Source organism: Aplosporella prunicola (assembly GCF_010093885.1).
Source record: "Aplosporella prunicola CBS 121167 unplaced genomic scaffold K452scaffold_11, whole genome shotgun sequence".
Classification (NCBI taxonomy): domain Eukaryota; kingdom Fungi; phylum Ascomycota; class Dothideomycetes; order Botryosphaeriales; family Aplosporellaceae; genus Aplosporella; species Aplosporella prunicola.
Genome location: NW_022983539.1, coordinates 170,843 through 192,579, shown reverse-complemented (window position 1 = coordinate 192,579; position 21,737 = coordinate 170,843). Strand labels below are relative to the sequence as shown.

The following is a 21,737-nucleotide window of genomic DNA, read 5'->3' as shown; positions in this document are numbered from 1 at the left end:
CCCCCCACCGAGAACGCCGATCGCTAATGCCACCGGTTTGCCCTTCACCAGCACATCTTAAAGCGCCCGACGCCCAGCCACGCTAAATGCAAGCAAACAAAGACCAGCGATGAGTGTAGGCCATGATCCGCGCCAACTGTGCGATGCTACGGCGCAGCAGCCAGCCACGCAGGTACCTATCTGTGAACCGAGAACTCCTCTCGTGAACGGAGCTTAAGCTCATTCCACCTTCTCGCCACTGTCAGGACCATGTGGCCCCGGACCGGCTGGAGGAGGGATCTGCGGAGGCATCGAGTGCTGTGCCATCATCGGTTGACTGTAGGTGGTGCCTGGCGTCCCTCGATGCTGCTGAGGAAAGTGGTGCTGCTGGTGAGGACTTGAACCATAGGGCGCCTGATGCGGCTGAGGGAATGGACCCCGCATCGGAGTCACTAAGCTGGGGGTTAGCTTGGGTTTTGTGAGAAGGTCTTAGATACGTACTTGATCCTTGCGGCATTTGTTGAAAGACGGGGGCATATCCACCGTTGGGCATGGGCACAAACTGCTGCGGGGCATGTCCCTGCTGTGACCCTTGGTGGGTCATCATTTGCGCCATCGGTGGTCTCGGGCTGGGAAAGCCCGTGGCACCAAGCGGCGGAGGCATTGGTCCGCCATGAGGATAGACATGGCCCGGGGCGGGAGAGTACATCTGCATCTGAGGCATCTGAGGCATCGGCTGCATTTGAGGGTTTCCAGCGAACATTCCAGGGCCACTAGAATGCTGACTGACCATCATGTGCCCACCCATTGCCGGGGCTTGCGCTACAAATCCAGGCTGACGAAGGGCGACCGGCTGTCCATGAGGACTCATACCGAAAACAGGCATTGCTTGTTGAAATTGCGGCACCTGTTGCGGCATCTGGGGACCATAGACGTAAGGCGGCATACCAGCACGAGGCGAGGGATGCACTGAAGAATTCGAGGCTGAGAATTGCATATGATGACCATCGAAATGGTGAGGTGCACCAGGGCCATGATGAGGTTGAACGGCAGGGTGGCGAGGAGTATGCTGAGGAGTGTGAACCTGAGGCATGCCGTGACCTTGTTGAAGATGGGGAGGGAGCTGGTGTTGGTGGGGCATAGGACCGTTGGCAAGGGCAGTTTGGGGCGCTGCAATTGGCGGGCCACTGATAGGCGTCCGCTCAAACATGTCCGTGTAACTCTTGTCCTTGTTAGCGTCAGGAACGTCCGCAGCCCAGGTAGGAGGGGTCCTGTAGGCCTGCGGTATTCCGCCATTGGCAGCGTATTCCTTAGTCTTGTGCTCCGCCTCGACTTCCTTCTTCATGCGCTTGATGGGGTTGAACAACTCGGAAAGTGATGGCCGCGCAGAAGTTGTCGCAGGCTTCTGAGATCCAAAGAAGCTGGACGTGGGCCCTCTACGTGGCGCGGTCCGAGCCGGGGTCGGCTCCTTCTTGGGACTCGAGGTGTTACTCGTGCTGCCACCAGGAGTAAAAGTGTTCGCTGCGGGGTTGGGGCGGAATTCCATAGCCTTGACGTTAAACCTAGTGGAGATGCTCGAGGTGGGCGTGTGCGTTCCAGTTGATGATGATGCCGTGGGACCACTTGGTGGGATGCGCACGTCTGGAGCGGGCACCTGGTGGGGCATGTTAGCCATGGCCGCACCAGCTTTGTGCTGTTGTTGGTTCATGACAAGACGCTGACCCAACATGCCCGGCGCATTGCGAGGAGGCATGCTGTTGTGGTTTTGGCCGTTGCGATCCCCGCGAGGGGCTTGAGGGAAAGGACCTTGCCCAGGTCGCGGTCGTTGGTTGGCCTGGTTAGTTTGAAGCATGTGGCCAGGTTGAAGGGAAGCTCTTTGCTGTTGCTTTGCATCAGCGGAACCGGCAACCGACTTCTCGGCAACGGTCGAAACCGTAACCTTACGTTCCTCGGTAGCACGCTGGGAGTTTGCCTTGATTTCCTGCTGCTTACTCGGGTCCTTGGCTAAAATCGGAATCAGATCATCCGGGATGGGCGCGCTGTATTTGAAGTTGGCCGCGAACTTCTTCAAGTCATTCAGTTTCACGTTCTTGTCATGACGAGCGACATGACGCGCTCTCTCTTGGACCTTCAGCTTTTCGGTGGCCGAAAATTGCTTGAAGGAATCCAAGAGCTCGCTCTCCACAGTAGGCTTGCCAGGCTTTCGGATAGATTGGATATCCGAAGTCGTTGGTTGCTGAGATGCCGGAGCCTTTTGGGAAGGTCCGGTTGAGGCAGCTGCGGTGATATCGGAGGGTTTAGCAGCAGTGGCCGACGTAGAGGACGATCCCGCCGCAGGCGTGGCAGCTGGAGGCTTTGCTTCGTCGGATTTCGAGGCCATGGGCACTTGCGGCTGGGGTTTGGCGCCGCTAGCGGAAGGCTGCGGCGCAGCCGTAGCAGGGGGCCCAGGACGAGCCAGCTGTGAGGAGATGATTGCTGGGTCGAAGGGTGCTCCAGAAACAGTGGCTTGGCCCGTCGGAGCCCTCCTGGCGGGCGGGGTATATTTGTGTGGTTGCCCTGATGACAAAGGAGAAGCCTCGCGGCGAACGCCGCTATACTTTTCTTCTTCGTCCAATCCACTATCATCTGGACGAATCTGTCCGCGCTCTTCAGCAATGTGCGCATTGTCGGCGACTCCAGATTCGATTTCGCGCGCAATCTTCTCGGCCTCCGCAGCCTTTTGCCTGTACTGCGGGTTGTTACGGTCGATCTTCGTCGTGTACAGGTCCTCATTGTAATTGCTAGTGGCACCAAACAGACGCTCGTTTGCTTCAAACTGATCCCAGCCTGCGCCAGAATCATCGAGAGACAGATCAACGTCAGTATCTTGGCTCGGAACCCAGCGTTGAAGGTCACGTTCGCGCGACAAAATGTTGCCGGAGATGTCGGTATCCGTTCTGAAACCGGCGGGGGTTCCTAATGTTTAAGTCAGCACTGTAGTGGCGCCAACTCTTGGAATCGCAGCAAATACCATTACGAGACTTGGCTTGAGTTTTGTCCATGGACACGCCATCAACGTTCAGGCTAACGACATCCTTAACGTCAAAGGCCATGCAATGCTCCGGTCCAGAGCCACAGTATTCGTCCTGAGATTCGGCAGCGCCGTTTACTTGCGCGCCGGACGATGGCAACCGCTTAACCATCTTGAAGGCGTACCGCAACTCATGATCAAGGGACGCAGTCGAGAATACACCATGAAACCGCTCACCACTCTTGAGGGTCACAGTAGCCATTAGTCCCTGGAAGAAGCGTCAGCCTCACACTCTAACCATGATGTAGCAAGGCGATCCCAGCAAGCATCCAAACCACCGCTTGTCATTTGTGATCAAGGCACTCACCACAAAGTTGCTGATTAAGAATACCATGCGGTCATGCGCATGCTTGTTGTTATCCGACGAGGCTTGATTCGACGCCATAGCTTTCGGACCCGCAGGGGACTTTTGCATGCCACTTGATCCGTTCGGCAATGGTGCATTCGAGGGACGCTGCGTGATGGGATTCGTGCTGCCAGAGCTCCAAGCTTTGGGAGGCGGCGGTCTCCTAGGACAGAATGACGTGTTAGCCCGCACTGTCCATATGTACTGGGGCGCAACCGGGCGGGTCACAGCGACGCGATGCGACAGGCGCTTATCGAGGGAACAGTGGTCAATGGCTCGTTCGAAGCCGCGGAATAGAACAGGTGGTAGATATGCAGAGGCCAAAAGCGAAGGTGGTGTAACCGCGAGCTCGGGCGAAGTCGAGTCGAACCACATGCGCGGGGGCGTCGAGGGAACAAGTCGGTAGCAGATGGCGACCAAGCCGGCATTGGATCGGCAGGTCTGGGGGATGAGGAATCGGTCTCACCTTGAAGAAGCGTCAATGGGGCTGCCCGCCTGCTTGCGCGACCCGTCCATTGCCTTGGCGCTGGCCGTCGTCTTCAGTTGCGCCTTGTTGCCACCGGGGCCGGGGGCAGACTGGTTGCCGTTGGTGACGTTGGGGGACGCCATGGCTGGGGTGGGGAGGGTTGCGTCGGACCCTCAGAGGGAGTCGAGGTGGAGGAAGGAGGGCGGCGGCGGGCCAGGGAGCTCTAAGCTGGGGATGGCCGACTGGGGAATAGCGGCAAGCGGAGGGGTAGTAAGGGTAAAAAAAAAGGCCCGCGACTCCGTCGATGAAGGGAGCGTATCTGGGGCGGAGGCTGGGGACAAGGCGCGCCGGCAGGATGTCCTCGAGGTAAGGCCTGGGGTGAGCGCGGAGAGCACAGCTGGTGTTGAATGGTCCGTTTCGAAATGGCGCTAATTATTGGCCGGGGAGCTTCAGCGAGAGCAGTGAGCAGCAGACAACAACGTGGCGCCGCGCGCAAGACGGATGCAGGTGGGAAAAGCAACTGCCAGCCTCAACGAGCGGGAGGGTGAGAGAGGGCGAAATGAGGAGAGGGCGAGCGTGCCGCTGCTCTGGTTGTGTTGTACGACCCACAGCGTCGCGCGCCCATCCATCGACGGCGCACCAGGCTCTGGGAGCCATGGGCGGCGTCGCCTCCGCCCAGCAACGCCCGCGCAAGTTACAGCTATCGATCAATCTATCCACCGATCACTCAATCACGGCGGCAATCTATCTGTCTTAGTCCATCCGCAGCCGCGTGGTCACCGCGCAGAGCACCAGCCACTCGAGCTCCCCGGTCGCGTGGCTAGTGCCGGGGCAAGGCCTGGTAGTTTGACCTAATTGCGACTATGGATATGTAACAATGGTTTGCCCGGCGTGGCATTGAATTCTTTGTCTCCAGGGGACCTGCGTGAATGCCCAGTCGGGAGGCTCGAGGCTGACGCGTCGGCATCCTGCACAGCCGCAAGCTGAAGCAACTCAACCAGCCGTGCGAGCATTGACGTGCTAGAGAGGGCTCGCAGCCTAAGGCCTCGCAACAGTCGCTGGCAGAGGTCCTCGGGCGGCCGCGCGCAGGTGCCCGGCGTGGCGTGGAGTCCCTAGTCGGGGTAAGAATAGCACAGCCAAGCAACGGATCCCTGAAGCGTCTCGGGTCAGCGCCTGCACGTTCAACGGGCACATGGCCCTACTGTGACAGCACCCTTCACCTCCAGAACATGCAAAGTCCGTCCTCGGCGACCAGATCCAACCGACGGTCTCCCGCGACTGACTCTGACGCGACTTTTCACTCAAACACCTCCAGCATGGCCGACGACGCCGGCACCCGCTCCTCTTCAGCTTCCAGCCGGTCGGCGCAGTCGCGAAGGGCGCTGAACGTAAGTCCCTGCCACCAGCACCGCTGTGCCATGCAGGCTGAGATGCCCGATCTGCGCTGACATTGCTCTCCCCGACAGCCCCAGCAGCAGCTCTCGCAGATCGAAAAGAGCGTCACCCACCTGCTCGTCGCCACCAAGCAGCTTCTGGAAACCCTGACGCTATGGTCGCGCGGGACAGCAACGGAAAGCGAGGTCTCAGATGTCTACGTCCGCCTTGGCTATGAGTTCAACATTGCTTCTCGAGCCTTCAACGCCATCGGCGTCGACACGTCGGACCTCGGCAACGTGCCCGAGCTGCTGCGAAGCATCTTGGAGGAGACGCTCAGCCAAGAAGCTTCGCAGGCTAGCCTCGATCGGTTTCTGCCCAGGATACGCGACATCATCATCAACCTGTTGCACGGCCTGAAGAAGAAGCAACAGCGGCTGCGACAAAGGAGCAACAGGGACTCGAATGGAACAAACGGAACAAGCTCGAGACATGAGAGTCTGGGTGAAGAAGAACTCCCACAACGGACGTCGAGCAGGCAATCCGGCGGCCGCCACGGCAGTGGTGATTTGGGCCATAGCCATCCGGGGTTGCCGCCGAGGACAATATCTGCCCCGGGCCGGTCGTCTCCCAGCAAGTATGACAGTCTCCCAGCGAGTTCCAAATCTCCTCGCAACACCCGCGAATCTTCGAATTCCTCCTTGTCCAGCAATGCGGCGCAAAACATACCCATAATAGCCCCGTACCCTGACGAGGAAAGGATGCCTGCCCATCCTGAGAATCCAACACCAAAATACAATGTCGCCGACTTTCCTCCACCGCCACCGCCCCCCAAGCAGGAAGATGCGCTCTTGACACTGCAGCGCTCTGGAGAGTTGGAGCGTAGGGCGTCGCGGAGGTTTTCCGCATACCAAATCCAGAAACATCTGGGTTCGTCACCTATGCCTATGCTCCCGACTCAAACCACGCCTGTGCCCAACCGGGGAAGGGATGCGCGAGACTCCATGAACGCGGTTAGGAATCGGGCATCAATGCTTCCTAGCCGTCAGCGCTCCGCCCAACGTGTACCACAAGACACTTCGCCCAGCAGAACCAATAACTTGGCTGCACGTAGAATATCTGAGGAGCCCAGCCACGCGGATGCTACCGCCCCATCAATTCCGCCCCCCGAAGAAGAGGCTCAGGAGGAAAGCCCTGTGAAAACACCAGCTGACAAGCTACGCCCCGAGGACGCCGGCGACGAAAAGCCGGAGTTGGGCGCGACGGTAACTGGTCCAGTTGATGAGGCGGGACTTGGAGGACCGGTCGAGGAACCAGCCCAAGGCGGACTTGCCACGGCTCCCCGAGATGCCAAGTCTCCAACCCCTCAGCCTGGGGAATTCATCCCTCACCAATCTCCTCAACCTGGCAAGGAGTTGACCTTGTTCTTACAATACAAGAGCAAGATTAAGAAGTTCACGCTCGCTGATGGATACAACGACCTTTCTTTGGCCCGCCTGCAGCTCGCCTTCATCGAAAAGTTTGCGTGGAACACCCATAATAATGGCGTAGATTTGCCAGACATTTACATCCAGGATCCTGTCTCTGGCGTCAGGCACGAACTGGAGGATTTAAGCGATATCAAGGACCGCGCAGTGTTGGTGCTCAACGTCGAAGTGCTTGACGAAGTCAAGCGGCATTTTGACGATGGTCTTGGTGATTTGCGAAAGCTCGTTGAGGGCATAAAGTCGGCCGTCACCGACCAGCAATCCGCTATCCAGCGCGTCTCCGACCGCCAGGTAGATGCTGCAAAGGAGATGGCCAGTCTGGCTGCTGCACCCCCAGTTTCCGCCCGTGCCTCGGTTGTGTCTCCTCCTGCGGTGAGCGCTGCATCCACTGCACCAACGCCCAAGAATTCTGCTGGGCAAATGAGTGAGATTCAATCTTTGAGGCGCGACTTGGCTGTTGTTCGCCAGACCTACACCTCTTTCGTTGCGGACATTGAAGCGAGTATGGGTACAATTCGCACAAAGGCTGCCTCGGTCAAATCGACTGCTTTCAAGGCTGCAATTCCAACTCTATCCGGCGACAGTGGTCGCGCCTACGTCAATGGCGGAAAGAAGACCCTCAACGACGACTCCGAGAAAATTGTCAACAAGGTCGACGACTTACAAGATCTTGTGGAAGATCTGCGCAAAGACGTCGTCTCACGTGGTGTCCGACCCGTCCCAAGGCAGCTTGAAGCCGTGGCTAAGGACATCAGCGTTGCCACTTCGGAAGTCAAGAGGCTGCAAGACTTCCTTAAGAAGGAGAAGCCTCTCTGGACTAAGATTTGGGAGCAAGAGCTGCAGATGGTCATGGAGGACAGAGAGATGCTTACCATGCAAGAAGAGTTGGCACTTGATCTGCAAGATGATCTGGAGAAGCTCTCGGAGACATTTGGCTTGGTTGAACAAGCCACCAAGCAACAAATGCAGTCGACGCCGACGAACCGCGCGGCAAACGCTAGGGCTAACTTGCGCTCCATTGACGCCGATACGTCTGCTGATCCTCGCGAGGCGAAAGACGGGGTGCTTGGCGAGGTCAGGGCCCTGCAACCCAACCACGAAGGCCGCCTCGAAGCCATTGAGCGCGCAGAGAAAGCCAGACAACGCGAACTCGAAAGCCGCCGTGGAGGCGAGTTCCAGAGAGAACTTGGCGCTTTCGTTGAAGAAGGCAAGCTCAAGAAGAGTGGTGGTGTTGAGGAGATTGAGCGTCAACGCGTTATTAAGGACGAGCGCATTAGAAAAGAGGTGTTTGAGAGGCAAGCACAAATGGCTATCGAGCGCGAGAAAAAGCGGGCGGATGCCGCGGCAGCTAGGAAAGCAGCGGCTGCAGCGGAGGCAGAGAAGGCCGCAGCCCCAGAAGGCGAAGCTGAGAATGAGGAACCGAAGGATGGAGCAGCACCAGAGACGGAGGCTAAAGAGGAGCAGCCTGCTGCCACCGAAGGTGGTGAGCCGAGTGCCGCTGAATCTTGAAATCTTTGTCTCGGTCGCTCCGTCTGCTAACGGTTGTGGAGTAGTTGTGTATCAGGAAGTCCTTCGGGTTGTCCAAACCAAGGAGTCAACGAACCATGGTCCACCTCCAAACCTACACCGGTTCCGGGCTGTCGAGATAACGCGTCTTGGATGTCCAGTACCTGTTGGAGCTGTATCCAATCTGGTGCACACTACGCCCGTCACGGCGGCTGTAAAGCTGCGCAAAACTCCGGCGTCACACGAAAACATCAGGCTTGGCTCTCGACCCAAAGCGCACAAGTCCTCGCCGACGCCTTCAGCCTACAGCTTGAAAACTAAACGCTCGTTCTGGGGGCTTACCAACTTTGTTGGTTGGTGATATATGGTTGTCATGGCCAGTCTCCAAGCAACAGGTTCGCGATGCAGATTGTGCCATCGCGGATACTGCTTCTCTTTCTCTGTAACCTAGTTCTAGTGGCTTCACATTTCCCTTTGCTGCGTTAAGCGAGTACAGCACCATGTAGATTGCCGTTGGTTAGGCGTTTATTTCTTTCCAGAAGCATCTCGGTTTGTCTTCTTTTACGCGTCGGTCTACAAGCGTGGTGTGATTGGTTTAATGGTTTCTGAAGATGACAGGCTGCTGAACCCCGCGTTGGGGTAGGGGTTCAATAGCAGCAGTATACCACGAGTTCAGTTTAATTTGGAGCATGGGTTTATGAGGCATGTTTGCTGTTCATGAGATTGAGTTCCTGCAACGTTGTGTTGTACACGCCACGTTGGTGACGACTCGGCAGTTTGCACCCAAAAATAGGCGTCGAGTACTAGGTGCAGATGCCCCCGGTCATGCATGCATTTACCCGTCTTGAAGACGTTGGAAGTTGAAACGGGTTGCCTTTTTGGGCTGGGTGCAGATGGCTCGTATTCAATATTTAAAGCCGCCAAGCCAACCCATCATCAGTCACCACGGGGCTGATCATACGGAGTATGTAAGGCTAGGATTGGGAATACTAGTAAGTAATATAGACAATGGCTAACAAACAAGTGTCAAGCGGACACCTAACAACCTGGAAAGAGCCTCTAATTGGTGTGCTCAGCAGACAGTGCAGTGTGTCCTGGGTCTTATGTTAGGAGGTTTAGCAGCAGCTATTCAGAACGCGTTCAGAACACTGTCCCGAGCATTTCCGATGTTTGAAGTTGTAGCATTCTGCCACTTTCCCGAAGCGATTAGTGCGGCTGACCGCCCATTCACTCGTACCACTGTCTGCTCTTCGTGTTTCCCAATCTTTCGCTTCTGCCAGCCGCCCGCGTTGGGAAGAGCGTTCTCCGTAGCTTCGGCAACAAGACCTGCGAACGCGAGCCGACGCGCAGAAAACACCGCTCGCAACAAGACCACTGCGGGCACCCACAGGCATTAGCCTCTATTGCAACGGGATCCGTCTCGGCTTTCCGTGCTGCCACCGAGCGGTGGTATTCGTTGATCTCACGATGCATGGCAGCGAGACGGACCCCGGCACGGCCGAACAGGGTCTAGGACGGGAGCGCCCTGGCACGCAGGCCCCCTGCCAATGCTGAACTAGCGCCCGAAGGAGAAGCCGCTCGGGCTCGGGCGTTAACCTTGGCTGATAACCTTGTTGAAGCGAGAGTATGTGCGGGCGCGTTATGCCGGAATCGGTGCTGCTGCCTTTGAGATGTCGGTCCAGCCGGCGGGGCTTCGGAGGCGTGGTGGGACAGAATTTTAGGAGGGAAAGAGGCGAAGACGATGATGGGAGAAAAAGGGACGAGACAGTTGGTTGGGGAGAGACACGAGGAGAGAGGGGGGAGAAGGACAGGCGTGACGAGCCAGCAGTAGACGGCACCAGTGGTAATGGTGTTGTGGCGTCTCTTGGCCTCGCGGGAAACCGCTACTTATCTTGGCGCATTTCCGCTATCGCGAGTCTGATGACCATAGTGGGCAGAGGCGTTACTCTCTGAGGCCACTGCTGCCTTGATGAGGCTTCACCGTGAGATTGCAGCGGGCCTGCTGCAGAATCCTTCATCCGGAGATATACTCCATGGAGTCTGAGGTTGCTTTAAAACGGAAGGCTGACCTCCAGGGTCTTTTTCTTCTTCGTATCACTATTCACGATCTCTTCGCAGAAGTCGCTCGTTTGCCTTCATTGCAATACTCCCTCGTTTACTTTATTGGCAGCCGTATACCTTACCTCAGACCTGTGAAGAGTCAGATTTATCGACTATTTATATCTTTCAAAGATATATAATCGAGACAAACCTCAAACAACAGCAAAGAACAACAACAACGACAACTACAAAATCATCTTCAAAAAACTTCAAGATGTTTTCTTTCGGGTTTCCCCTTTTCCTTGCCGGCACCGCTGTCGCACAGACCACCACCATGGCTGTTTTCTTCCCCGGCCTTGAATCGAGCGACAGTTACGATGGTGTCAAGGGTTCTATCGTTGGCGTAGAGAACTCACTTACTACCGTTGCCTTGAGTTGTGACTACGACTCGTACATTGAGGACAAGTGCGACTACTATTTTGACGATTACACTGTCACCCTTGGTTCGAACACCTATGAGATGGTCACTTTGTATGAGGAGAACGACTACACGGAGACCTACTCGATGGGTTGTTCCCTGGCGCCCAAGTCTGCTGTGTGCACGTTCAGCTACTCGGGCGATAACGACGACTGGGAAGACTACTGCGTCGACTCCTACACTAGCCAGGACGTAAGTTTGATTATGAAAAAGAAACAACAGGGAAGGAAACTAACTGCCTTTATAGCCCGCCGAGGTTGCTAGCTGCATCCTCGACTACTCGACTCACCAAAACGCTCTTACCATCACCACCATTGGCGGGTCCGAGATGACGTACATGACTGTTACCGTCGCTGACGGTGCTGAGCTGCTCACATCTGCTACTGCCGGTGCTGCCGCGTCGAAGACTGGCAGTGCCTCCGCTACTGCTACGCCCGCTGCCTCTTCGTCTTACAGTGGTGGTGCTTTCGCATCTGACCACGATGTCACTTTCACCTCTTCTCCCACTGGCCTTGCGGCTACCCCAACCAGCACCCCTATCGCGAAGCAGGGCAGCAACTCGGCCGTCAGCGTCCGTGGTGGCGCCTATTTGACCGGCCTTGTTGGCTTCGTGGTGGCCGTCTTCGCCTTGTAAGGGACAGGGACTGCTGCTACACGAACACATGGAAAGAAAAGAAAAGAAAAAAAAGGAAAGAAAAAAAGTTGATGGAGAAACTGAAATACGTAATGTTTAAGGGGTCTACCAACCGTTGGACAGGACGAATATGTGTACCGATAATTGAGGTTTGATGGGCTTAGGAGATGAATAACATGATGTCAATGAAAGGAAGAAGTTCTACACCTACTGTTGATACATTGTTACTGTGCTTTCTGAGGATTTGTTTGGTGTGTTTGTTGTCAGGAGAAGCATCATCTTCGGACTATTCTTTCCTTCGTTGTGACTTGCCCGATTCGACAGACATGGAAAGTTGCAGATCTGCTCCAGATGATCAGCGGCTTCGCTGCAAATCCTTCGATCTCAAACATGAGATAGGTCTCATAATGGCCATCAAGGAAGGGCCTCATTCAACTATGTAGAACCCCCGTGAAGCAGATGAGGTGACGAGACTCAGATAAGGCGATGACGACGTCGTCCTCCCCACAAAAGGACGGATAGGCTTCAGGGCCGGCAAGGCGAAGCCGACGGAACGAAGCGCGTCCCTGACGATCTGGTGTGTAAGGCTGCATGAGCCTCGCCCGAAAAGGGCCGCGTCACGAGCGGAGACTTGGAGCACGAGGCCGGGGGCCGCGAAAGGCAAGCCAACAAAGCACAGCACACGACCAACCAACCCGAGTCATGCTTATCCCCATCTTATGTCCTCTCGTTTCGCGTCCCCCGTACTATTCTCCACACGCACGACGACGCCTTGAGCAATGAGCTGCGCGTGTGCTGGCTCTGCCTTTAAATCCGCGTCTCTCCGCCCGCTCCCGCAGCCACGGCTCCTAATCCTCCCCGCGCTCTCGCATACGACTCGGAAGGCGACTTCGACATGCGCACCCTGAGAGCCGACGAACCCGAGGCCAACGAGCCGCTCATTACCGGCGATGCCGCAGCGCTGCCGGACCCGGAGGACTACGACGCCGAGTTTGAGGAAGAGGTGGTAGATGAGAGCGCGCTGGCAGCTCCGGGACTGTTCATCTGGGCCCTCACATTCTCTGCCGGCGTCAGCGGACTGCTGTTCGGATACGAGTACGTAGAGCACAGGAATTGCGGCTCCATGGCCTTTGGCGTAGCAATAACTAACTCCTGCTGGAGTGTAGCACCGGCGTGATAAGCTCGACGCTCGTCAGCGTGGGCACCGATCTCTCTGCCCGTACTCTCGATACTCTGGACAAATCCCTGGTTACGTCTGCCACGAGCCTCTTCGCCCTTATGGCGAGTCCGGTCACTGGTGTGCTTGCGGATGCTTGGGGCAGGAAGACAGTTATCTTGGTGGCCGATGTGCTGTTCATTGTGGGCGCGCTTGGACAAGCATGGTCGACGACAGTCTGGGGCATGATATTGGGGCGAAGCATTGTCGGATTGGCAGTGGGCAGCGCGAGTTTCGTCGTGCCACTGTAAGGCATCTTTCCAAACCATTTGTCGGTGTTGTGCTCACAAGTCTTTGCAGGTATATTTCAGAATTGTCTCCGTCTCCTTTCCGCGGCCGCCTCGTTACGGTGGCCAGTCTGTTTATCACCGGCGGCCAAGTGGTTGCGTACATTGTTGGCTGGCTCTACTCCACTACGCCGCATGGCTGGAAATGGATGGTCGGTCTCGGGGCTCTACCAGCCATCATCCAATTCATGACGTTAGGATTTATGCCTGAGACGCCGCGCTGGCTCGTCAAAGCCGGCCGGAAAGAGCAAGCCCGTCGTGTGTTGAGAAAAGTCTACAGCGTGCCACCTGATCAAAGCGACAAGCTCACCGAGAGCCTTGTCCGGCAGATTGAGAGGGAAGTCCTAGAAGAGGAGGAAGCCGCTAACAGTAGGCGCAACTCTAATATCCCCAAGCGTGGGCTGGAAGCCAAACTCGCTGCCGTCAATGATGGATTCGGGGAACTAGTGGCAGTCGGCGGCAACAGGCGCGCACTCATCATTGCCTGCATGCTTCAAGGATTTCAGCAACTCTGTGGATTTAACAGTTTGATGTGAGCATCTTGAATCTTATGATAGATCGATAGTAGGATGCTAACAACTTTATCAGGTATTTCTCGGCGACAATATTTGCGCTGGTGGGCTTCCGCTCGCCGACATTGACGAGCTTATCCATCGCCCTGACAAACTTCCTCTTCACGCTCGTGGCGTTCCACTCTATTGACCGGATCGGCAGGCGCCGCATATTGCTCTACTCTGTTCCCATCATGGTAGCTGGCTTGGCGTTGTGTGCTGTTGCGTTCAACTTCTTGGATTTACCGGGCGATGAGGCTGCCGTGCATGATACAGCAGAGGCCTCACAAGGCGGTGCCTGGGCTGCGATCATCCTCGTTGCCATGATCGTCTACGTCGCCGGCTACGCTGTGGGAATGGGCAATGTGCCATGGCAGCAATCCGAGTACGTTCATCACCAGTCCAACAGACATACCTTCCTCAAAAACCACAGAACTCACCACTAACACCCATCCACAGACTCTTCCCCCTCTCCGTCCGCTCGCTCGGCTCCGCTCTCGCTACAGCCACCAACTGGGGTTCAAACTTCCTTATTGGCATTACTTTCTTGCCCATGATGGACGGCCTGACGCCCGTGGGCACGTTTGCACTCTACGCGCTTGTGTGCGTCGCTTGCTGGGTCACGGTGTGGCGCATCTATCCGGAGACGGCGGGACTGGGGCTCGAGGAAGTGGGCGGCTTGCTTAAGCATGGGTGGGGCGTGGAGGAGAGTGTGGAGAGGGCGAAGGAGAGGGAGAGGGAGAGGAGGAGGAGAGCGGGAGGGGTTTGCTAGGGCGTAGGCGTGGGTGTCTTGCGGGGTTTTGGTGGTTGTCCTGTAAGCCTACCGTTCTCTTTAAATTCCTATGGTAAATGTTATTTTGCAGAAACGAAAGAATTTAAGTTATGACATTATCTACTTATATATCCGCAGTACTATAAGCATGTACCCCGCCGGGTTGCTTCCTGAAAGTGCTTCCGTTTGGTAGGAGTCAGCTCGTCTCCATCCCTACTTTTCTCACCCACCATCTTCGGCCTCACTCATGCCCGAACACGCTGAACTTGCTCTCCTTTTATTGCTCCAACCTACAGCTGTGTGATTCTCGAGCAACCTACACGAAACTGGCTCATTACCGTGTACACCTTTGTCGATCTCCGAAGCTCAGCTCGACGAGCCCCAGCGCGTCTGCAAGACAAGTTGTTCAATATTAACAAAAAGGCATATTCTGTCTGCCCGAGAGCTGTCAACACCGGTCTATTATTGCCGATTTCTGCCACCAATGCAGATCGCTTATGGAGCTTGCAGTGACTCTCATCATTATCATCGGGATCAAACCTCAGCTGGCGCAAGAGTCTGGTCATGGACTTATTGAAATGCAGTTGTGAGGAAAGTATCGACAGGATAGAGCCTTCCGACGGAGTTTGTCCCTCCGCGTCCTGGGCCGTCGAAGCAGTGGGATATGCATATATAGAGCACGTCGTTCTGTGCAAATTCGGGAGCAGGCCATCTCTATCCCCTCCACTGTGAACTGAACTTATAAACATATCCTGCCAAACAAACTACCTCCAGGGTGAGCGTTTACAACAAACACTAATCACTGAGTGGCTAGTGAGTAACAATACTGTTAGATGTTCGCCAACACCAAGATCTTCGCCATCACACTCCTCGCAGCGAGCTTCCCCGTTGCTGTTCTTGCCGAAGAACCACATTGCGAAACATCGAGTGGCAGTCCCGACACTGGATCTGTGACAGACGTCATCAACGAAGCTCGTGGAAAAGACGGTAACCACCAGAACTTGAACGCGTTTGGCAGTCACTGCACAAACGTTGTCGAGCACAACGAAGCAGCTATCGCTCTCTGCGGCGACACCATCCCTCTTAGCGGTGCTGAGGTCGCTTCTATGGCCAACGATATTCAGCAGACGTCTGTCGCCGGATGGAAGGGTCGGCGGCTGGGTTAGTGGTACGAAGTACTCTATCTACGGCAAACCAATAAATTATAAGGTGGAGGTCATCCACTCGTAAAGGGTTCTAGATGGGAATGGGGGTTAGCAGAGCCAACTCTTTTTGTTAGCTGGGAGGTAGAGCTGAGAAGCGGGGAAGCTCTAGGTTTCTCAGCTCCATGCATGTAGCCATTCACTTTCGCTAATCCAAAGTGGAGTTCAGCTGTTTAATAAGCTAAGTGTTTACCACATATGTGATAGGATGCACCGGAGGTCCAGCTAACGGTGAGAAATTCATGTGAATATCTACTTTGATACTTTTATACTTTTATACGGTTGCATTCGTTTGAGCGTGCGATTAAAAGTCACCTACCACGCGATACAGCAAAAGCCAATACCAATTCACTGACCATAGTAAGACTATGCATAGACGGAATCGGAGACCAGTCCGATAAGCCTCAACACCATCCCAAAGCATCAATAGTCCGCAGTTCCACGCGCGGATGCATTCCGCCATGACAAGCAGGCACGACAACCACAAAAACAAAAGCACAACCGCGCACCCGCATGAACCGAGCAGACACGGGCTTGAGACATGACAGCAACGGCGTGAGCATTTCTTTTTCTCGCAGCTTCCAGAGCAATCCCGCCCCCGGCCGGCGTCCAGGGGCCTCCCTTGCACCGCGGCGCGCGCAATATCCGACAGCCAGGCCGTTTTTGTTTTCTTTCTTTCGCAGCCCCCTCCCCTGGGGGAGTGGGCGTGTCAATTTCACGAGGCCGGGCGTTTCAAACTACTACATATACGGGCTGTCTGGCCGCGCCTCCTTCTCGCTACTTCGAGCCTGCCTGGTGTCGCAATTTCTTTTACCGCTGGCGCGGCGCGCGCAATCTTGAGACGCGGGTTGCGGCGCGGCTGTCTGTCTCATTGTCGCTGTCGCTGGTTGCCGCAGCCCGCTATTGCACTCAGTTGCTTGTCACTGACATTTTGACATGGCGGTGGGTTTTACATCTACTATTACCCACCTGTCTGCGCCGTGTTTTCCGTATCCGTACCTACAGCACCTCCATTACTCAAGTCAGGACGGAGTTTGATGCCGACCGCGATGCCGTGCCGTGCCGAGCAGCCGGCACGCGATGAAGCCGCGATCCTCTCTAGGACTGTACGAGTTGAGCAGGTGCAGCCTCAGCAAAGGGCGTAGTGTAGGCCGTACGGATCTGCTGCTACGTCAGGCAGGCACTGCGTTCGGCGTAAACGGATGCCATAGGGCATAGGCAGCTCTGCCCTTGTGCGCCAGCGCGTCGGCTTCTTAACGGTCGATAGAGCGCGTGTCGTGCGAGGGCCCGGCCGGAGGCGTCACCGCGTTTAGACTTTTGGGCGCGCTGGAACGAAGGAAGCTGGAAGGACGGGGCAACGAAAAGGTGGTGCGAGGAGGAACGGCGAGTGAGTGATAGGTAGAAGCGGCTGTTAATGTTTTGCGGCCTGGATATCCAGGCGTCGTCGCGCTTCACTCTTCGTTTCGCGGCGCGGCGCCGCGCCGCCCAGCCAGACGGACAAACTGTCTCTTCCTTCTTCCAGCTCTGCTCTTCATTATTGCGACACGGCCAAATGTCTGCGCCTGACCGGTCGCTCGGCGCACGCCTCTGGCTCATCAGTGTCTGCCCGGGCCAGCCAGCAGCCCAGTCCGCCTGTCAATCAGTCAGGCTTCTTGTCATCGTCATCGCCGTCATCGTCGTCCTCCGCCGCCGCGCCGCCTTCCACCTAGAGTAACCATTTAGCCAGCCAGCCGGCGGGGAAAATGAGCGTCTGTCTGGCCTGCCATACTGTCCCGCTCCCTGCATAAGCCTCAATCCCCGGACTTTGGATATGGCTTTTTTCTGACTCAGCATCGGGGAATTGGCATGAAAGTACCATTCACACAAAATACTTCAGGTTCTTAGGAGTTGTTGTAGGTTGTTTTATCCAATTTAAGCAATGTTATCACAGAATAACAGAGCCGGTGGAAGACACTTGCGTGGGCAAGCCGCGATGCATGGTTGCAAATGACCCAACCGATGCCTATAAGACAGCTTTCAAAACACATCTAAAAATATTACCTGATTTAGCAGCGAAAGACCTATTGCCCATCGAGATTCTAGACTTCGATTTTCTAATCACGAAGGATAGGATGACAGCTACGAGGACTTCCTCAACCCTAAGACCGAGCTCCGCACCCGGCCTATCGTGGACCACGACGTACGAAGCTCAAGGCCATCATGTCACCCAGTCCAGTAGGGGCGGTTTCTTAAGAATGGTTAAGGCGTTCCAGCATAGGCAGCCGGCTGCGTTATTCATGAAGCAGAGCTGGGACTTAGATATAATTGTCGATGCTCTTTCCGCATATACTTTCACTTTATACGTGATAGCAGTAACGAGACTAAAGAGTGCAGAATACGGCACCATTAGTCTGCCGACACGGAGTTACGAGCAATTGATCTACGGAGCTCAGGGATAACGGCGAAGGGACAAAAGAGCATGCATGCATGCTCCAGTGCAGGACAAGCGAGGTACGAAGTAGGTACGAAGCAGGTACCTACGCGCCTTAGGAGCCGGTACTGCAGCCAGGTACGCCTACGCCGCGGCGCTTGTGGAGCGCGCGGGCGCCGCCGCTGTCGTCGAGGAGTGACGACGTGACTTTGCAGTCCATGAGGGTTTGCCTAGCCGTTTGCCTGGCTGCGCGTGGACGCCCGTAAATAGTCGACGAGTGATAGATCGCGGCCACGTACATACCCAGTGAAGCTCTGTTAAGCCAAATGCGCCTACATGCTTCGGAAGTACGTCTAAACGAACCGTGAGGGTGGAATGACAGCCAGCCAGTCTACAGCACAGCTACCCATAGATCCGCGCCTATTAGCCCCAACCCGCATACACACTCCTACGCTGGGTATAATGCAGCAGCAGCAGAGCACCAACGCATCCATACCTACCGCGCATCGCCTCCACCCTATCACCTCGCCCACGGAAACAAAGCACCAAAGCACCTGTCAACAAAGCAGCAGCCACCACCACCGCGCCACCAGATTGGCCGCCCGCCCTTTCCCTAATCCATCCGACCCAAGCCCAGCCCGTAATAGCTAGCCTGCACTTAGCTACCCAGCTAACCTCTTAAGCGAAATAGCATAAAGGGGGCCGGGGCCACCATCGGCTTGCCGGACAGGCACTGCGCGCACGCACGCTCGGCGGGCACCCAGATCCTGAAGCGTGGAAGCCCCCATCAGGCTCAGCGAGCCGTGGCAGACAGGGTGCAGGCAGGCAGAATGGCAGAGAGAAAGAGGCTGCCATGCTGCAGCGTTACCGATGACGACGCCGGGCAGTGCAGCGCAAGTTGCAAGCAAGAAACCCGGGCAGGTCCTGAGGCCGGACGGACACGCCGCCCTGCTCCCTACGGATCCTGTGCCCAGGTACAAGGAGCCTGACTCGCGCGGGGGAGAGGCGGAGGCGCCGCCGGCGCTGTCGCCTTTCATTCGCTGCCTGCCTGCCCGCCGCAACTTGTTTGCTTGCCTGCTTTGCTTTGCTTTGCTTTGCTTGTCCACTGCCCAGCAGCCTGCGGTTTGGCGGCTGCCACAGCCCGGACGTCGCACCGCGCGACGCCTCTTCTGGCCCGCCAGTCTGCCACGCCCACGCCCTCGCCCGCACCCTCGCTCTCGCCCCCGGAAACCCCGTCGTCATCACCGTCGTCGTCGTCGTCGTCGTCGTCGTCGTCGTCCGCCGCGTCAAACTTGGTCTGGGCTTTTGCTTTGATGTCCGCTAGCTTCTATGGCCTCTGTGAGATGAAAGTGCCATGCTACGTGCCTGCTTCGCGTGCCTTTTCAGGAATACTCCATAATCGAGCTTGATAATTCACTGATTGATCTGCCTGCTTTGTGTTGTGTTTGTGTGTTTGTGTGTGCGTGTGCGCGCGTTGGAAGCTAGCAGTAGTACTCTTACCTAGCAAGATGAAAGGCCTGATCTGGTCTGTTCTGTCTGGGTCAAAGGATTGATTGGACGCCTATTGAAGAACTATTACACCTCCTATGCGCAAGATGACGGGGAGAGACTAAAAGGACCATAAGGAAAAAACGGCAGCAAATAACACACCGACAGCTAAAAAAGGGAGAGGGCTCCTGGCAGCGTGGTAGTACGGAGGGCCGCCAGATATAAGGGAAAGCTCGCCTCAGTTCCCAAGACCAGGTGTGGGGTGGACCGGGGGCAAAACGAGATGATGGTTACGGAAAACTTGTCGTAAGATGATGTACTGGGGATGAAACACAAATCCATCCTACTTCATTCCGTGAACCACGGGTAAACTCGCCGCCTCGATCAACCTGAAACCTGATTTGTCCCTTTGAAGACTCCAGCCTATAGGTGAATCCGAGAAAGCCCTGCGCAAGACGAACGCCCCAGGTTGCCGAGAGTGAAGAAGCTCTAATATGTGTAATGGAGAAGCCTCCGCGCTCGTCTGCGTTGACCGTACTCCATTGTTGCCATCGAGCTTCGTTCGAGGATATCAAGCCCAATAGTCAACGTCGGAAAGAGCAGCAACAGCAGCAGGAACAGCAATAGCAACAACACAACAACCAGAGAGGGAAGGGGCTGGATGGGGTCTACGCGTCATGTACCCAATGAGTAATCCGTGGCTGTCGAGGTCTGCTGGTCCTGGCTTTACACAATCACGCACTTCTTCTCCTTCTTCTTGCGAGTGAGCAGCGCGGCGCGTGTCGCATGCTCGAAGACTTCGCGGACACCCTCGTTGGTCTTAGCCGAGCACTCGAGGTACTTGACCGCACCGATCTTCTTGCGAACATCCTCAGCCTGCGGGGGATCTGTCAGCTTCTGCCGTTGCCCGCTTGCATGTGTCAAGGCATCCTCACCTGCTCAGGAGTGACGGGCTTCTGCGACGTCTTGTGGAGCTCCTCGATGGTCTTGGGGTCGTGACGGAGATCCTTCTTGCAGCCAACGAGGATGATGGGCAGACCCTGGCAGAAGTGGAGAACTTCGGAGATCCACTACGATAAAGTTGTTAGCAAATGAGAGCGGCGTTTTGGGCAGACGCTGGAATTGAAACCAACCTTCTCCTGGACGTTGTCAAGCGAATCCGGGGAGTCGACAGCGAAACAGATCAGGATAACGTGGGAGTCGGGGTAGGACAGCGGGCGGAGACGGTCGTAATCCTCCTGACCAGCGGTATCCCAAAGGGCGAGCTCGACGTGCTTGCCGTCGACCTCGACATCGGCGACGTAGTTCTCGAAGACGGTGGGGACGTAGACCTGGTGAGACCATCAGTATCGGTGCGCGAAAAGAGCCGTCGTCTCGCTGGGTATAGTGACGATCGGAAGGCTATCGACGGGAGCTGACGCAGCTCGGCGGAGCGAGAGGTGGAGCTAGGGAACAGGGGAACTGACCTCAGGGAAGGTACCCTTGGAGAAGACACTGCAGACGATGGTTAGCCGGGTGGCGAGGAGGCGAGGCCGTTTGGCACGGCGTGAGGTGCGGGCAGACGGGGAGGAACTCACATGAGCAAGCAGGTCTTACCGCAGGCACCGTCGCCGACGATGACGAGCTTACGACGAATTTCCGCCATGGCTACGACCGTTAACAGGTGATTCTCGACGGCGGGGGAAGGCGTAGGCGGAAGGGCGGATGAGTGATGGGTCGCGGGTGAGGAAGTGGGTGAGGGTGCGGTGGTGGAAGAAAGCGAGGCGTACTTCGGGGCTAGGTTGAATGGCGAACAACACAGCCGCAAATGCGTCCTAGAGGTTCCAGGGGGCGGTCAAAGCTGGCGCCCAGGGATGGAGTGTCTGATGGCGGTGCAGAAGGCAGGCTAGGGCGGGGGCAGAGCGACAGCAGGTTGCAGAGCGAAGTGCAGCGCAGCTGGAGGAGGTGAGTGAGGGTGGTTCGTACGGGATCGTTGTCAAGAGCAGCCTGGAGGCCAGTTGCAAGCCCCTTTTGGTCTAGCCCGATCAAGAACTGGGCAACAGAGAAGAGGAGCGACAGCGTGCGCACCGCCAGATAACGCTGAATCAATCAATCAATCAGCGCCCGAGACATCAATGCGCCCGCTGATAGGCAGCCTCCCGATGCCTGCTTGCTCTGCCTGCTTGTCGGCGTTGCCCTGCCACCCGCCCACCGTCCTGAGCACGTGAGCCCTGCCTTACACGTGCCCAAAGTCTGGATCCAGGGTTGCGGCAGCTACATCATCCAACCGTGAGACCGCGTGCGCGTCCTGATGAGACATGCAAACAGACGGACAAGACACACGGGACTTATTGCTTCCCCAGTTTTCTGCACGCCCAGACAATCGCCCACCAACCCACGCGGCGATCCCCAGCTTGAGACATTTTAGATCAGCCCATTCGCTTGCTTCGCA

General features: G+C 56.2%; 7 protein-coding genes across 7 annotated transcripts; 5 read left to right on the top strand and 2 right to left on the bottom strand.

Moving 5' to 3' along the window:
- Window positions 1–4,329, bottom strand: K452DRAFT_249013 (uncharacterized protein). The gene is made up of 5 exons (XM_033538122.1): window positions 3,862–4,329; window positions 3,357–3,558; window positions 2,990–3,257; window positions 481–2,934; window positions 1–431 (listed from the first exon to the last, which is right to left on the bottom strand). The coding sequence occupies exons 1-5, from the start codon at window positions 4,002–4,004 to the stop codon at window positions 220–222; spliced, it is 3,279 nt and encodes a 1,092-aa protein (XP_033398072.1). The 5' UTR covers window positions 4,005–4,329; the 3' UTR covers window positions 1–219.
- An 848-nt stretch (window positions 4,330–5,177) lies between these two features.
- Window positions 5,178–8,231, top strand: K452DRAFT_308048 (uncharacterized protein; the record flags this gene model as incomplete). Its single annotated transcript, XM_033543130.1, has 2 exons — window positions 5,178–5,249; window positions 5,328–8,231. The coding sequence occupies 2 exons, from the start codon at window positions 5,178–5,180 to the stop codon at window positions 8,229–8,231; spliced, it is 2,976 nt and encodes a 991-aa protein (XP_033398071.1).
- Window positions 8,232–10,332: 2,101 nt separating this feature from the next.
- On the top strand, window positions 10,333–11,592 carry K452DRAFT_318015 (uncharacterized protein). Its single transcript, XM_033544118.1, has 2 exons — window positions 10,333–10,938; window positions 10,994–11,592. Exons 1-2 carry the CDS (start codon window positions 10,543–10,545, stop codon window positions 11,378–11,380), a joined length of 783 nt encoding a protein of 260 aa, XP_033398070.1. The 5' UTR covers window positions 10,333–10,542; the 3' UTR covers window positions 11,381–11,592.
- A 683-nt stretch (window positions 11,593–12,275) lies between these two features.
- On the top strand, window positions 12,276–15,372 carry K452DRAFT_297661 (uncharacterized protein; the record flags this gene model as incomplete). The annotated part of the gene is made up of 6 exons (XM_033542047.1): window positions 12,276–12,475; window positions 12,547–12,843; window positions 12,897–13,415; window positions 13,472–13,819; window positions 13,894–14,104; window positions 15,040–15,372. 6 exons carry the CDS (start codon window positions 12,276–12,278, stop codon window positions 15,370–15,372), a joined length of 1,908 nt encoding a protein of 635 aa, XP_033398069.1.
- Window positions 15,373–17,384: 2,012 nt separating this feature from the next.
- On the top strand, window positions 17,385–17,846 carry K452DRAFT_308044 (uncharacterized protein; the record flags this gene model as incomplete). Its single annotated transcript, XM_033543129.1, has 1 exon — window positions 17,385–17,846. The coding sequence occupies one exon, from the start codon at window positions 17,385–17,387 to the stop codon at window positions 17,844–17,846; it is 462 nt and encodes a 153-aa protein (XP_033398068.1).
- A 732-nt stretch (window positions 17,847–18,578) lies between these two features.
- On the top strand, window positions 18,579–19,303 carry K452DRAFT_17400 (uncharacterized protein). Its single transcript, XM_033535823.1, has one exon. The coding sequence runs from the start codon at window positions 18,689–18,691 to the stop codon at window positions 19,130–19,132; it is 444 nt and encodes a 147-aa protein (XP_033398067.1). The 5' UTR covers window positions 18,579–18,688; the 3' UTR covers window positions 19,133–19,303.
- A 729-nt stretch (window positions 19,304–20,032) lies between these two features.
- Window positions 20,033–20,951, bottom strand: K452DRAFT_226437 (uncharacterized protein; the record flags this gene model as incomplete). The annotated part of the gene is made up of 5 exons (XM_033536828.1): window positions 20,033–20,182; window positions 20,242–20,376; window positions 20,440–20,637; window positions 20,773–20,800; window positions 20,884–20,951. 5 exons carry the CDS (start codon window positions 20,949–20,951, stop codon window positions 20,033–20,035), a joined length of 579 nt encoding a protein of 192 aa, XP_033398066.1.
- Window positions 20,952–21,737: the final 786 nt, after the last annotated feature.

Bases quoted from the DNA above. Each gene is read 5' to 3' on its own strand.
- K452DRAFT_249013 (XM_033538122.1), bottom strand. From the start codon at position 4,004: ATGGCGTCCCCCAACGTCACCAACGGCAACCAGTCTGCCCCCGGCCCC. The intron at 3,258-3,356 runs GTGAGTGCCTTG...CGCTTCTTCCAG, and splicing joins TCTTAATCAGCAACTTTGTG to GGACTAATGGCTACTGTGAC. The intron at 432-480 runs GTACGTATCTAA...CCCCCAGCTTAG, and splicing joins ACAAATGCCGCAAGGATCAA to TGACTCCGATGCGGGGTCCA.
- K452DRAFT_318015 (XM_033544118.1), top strand. From the start codon at position 10,543: ATGTTTTCTTTCGGGTTTCCCCTTTTCCTTGCCGGCACCGCTGTCGCA. The intron at 10,939-10,993 runs GTAAGTTTGATT...CTGCCTTTATAG, and splicing joins ACTCCTACACTAGCCAGGAC to CCCGCCGAGGTTGCTAGCTG.
- K452DRAFT_17400 (XM_033535823.1), top strand. From the start codon at position 18,689: ATGACGACGCCGGGCAGTGCAGCGCAAGTTGCAAGCAAGAAACCCGGG.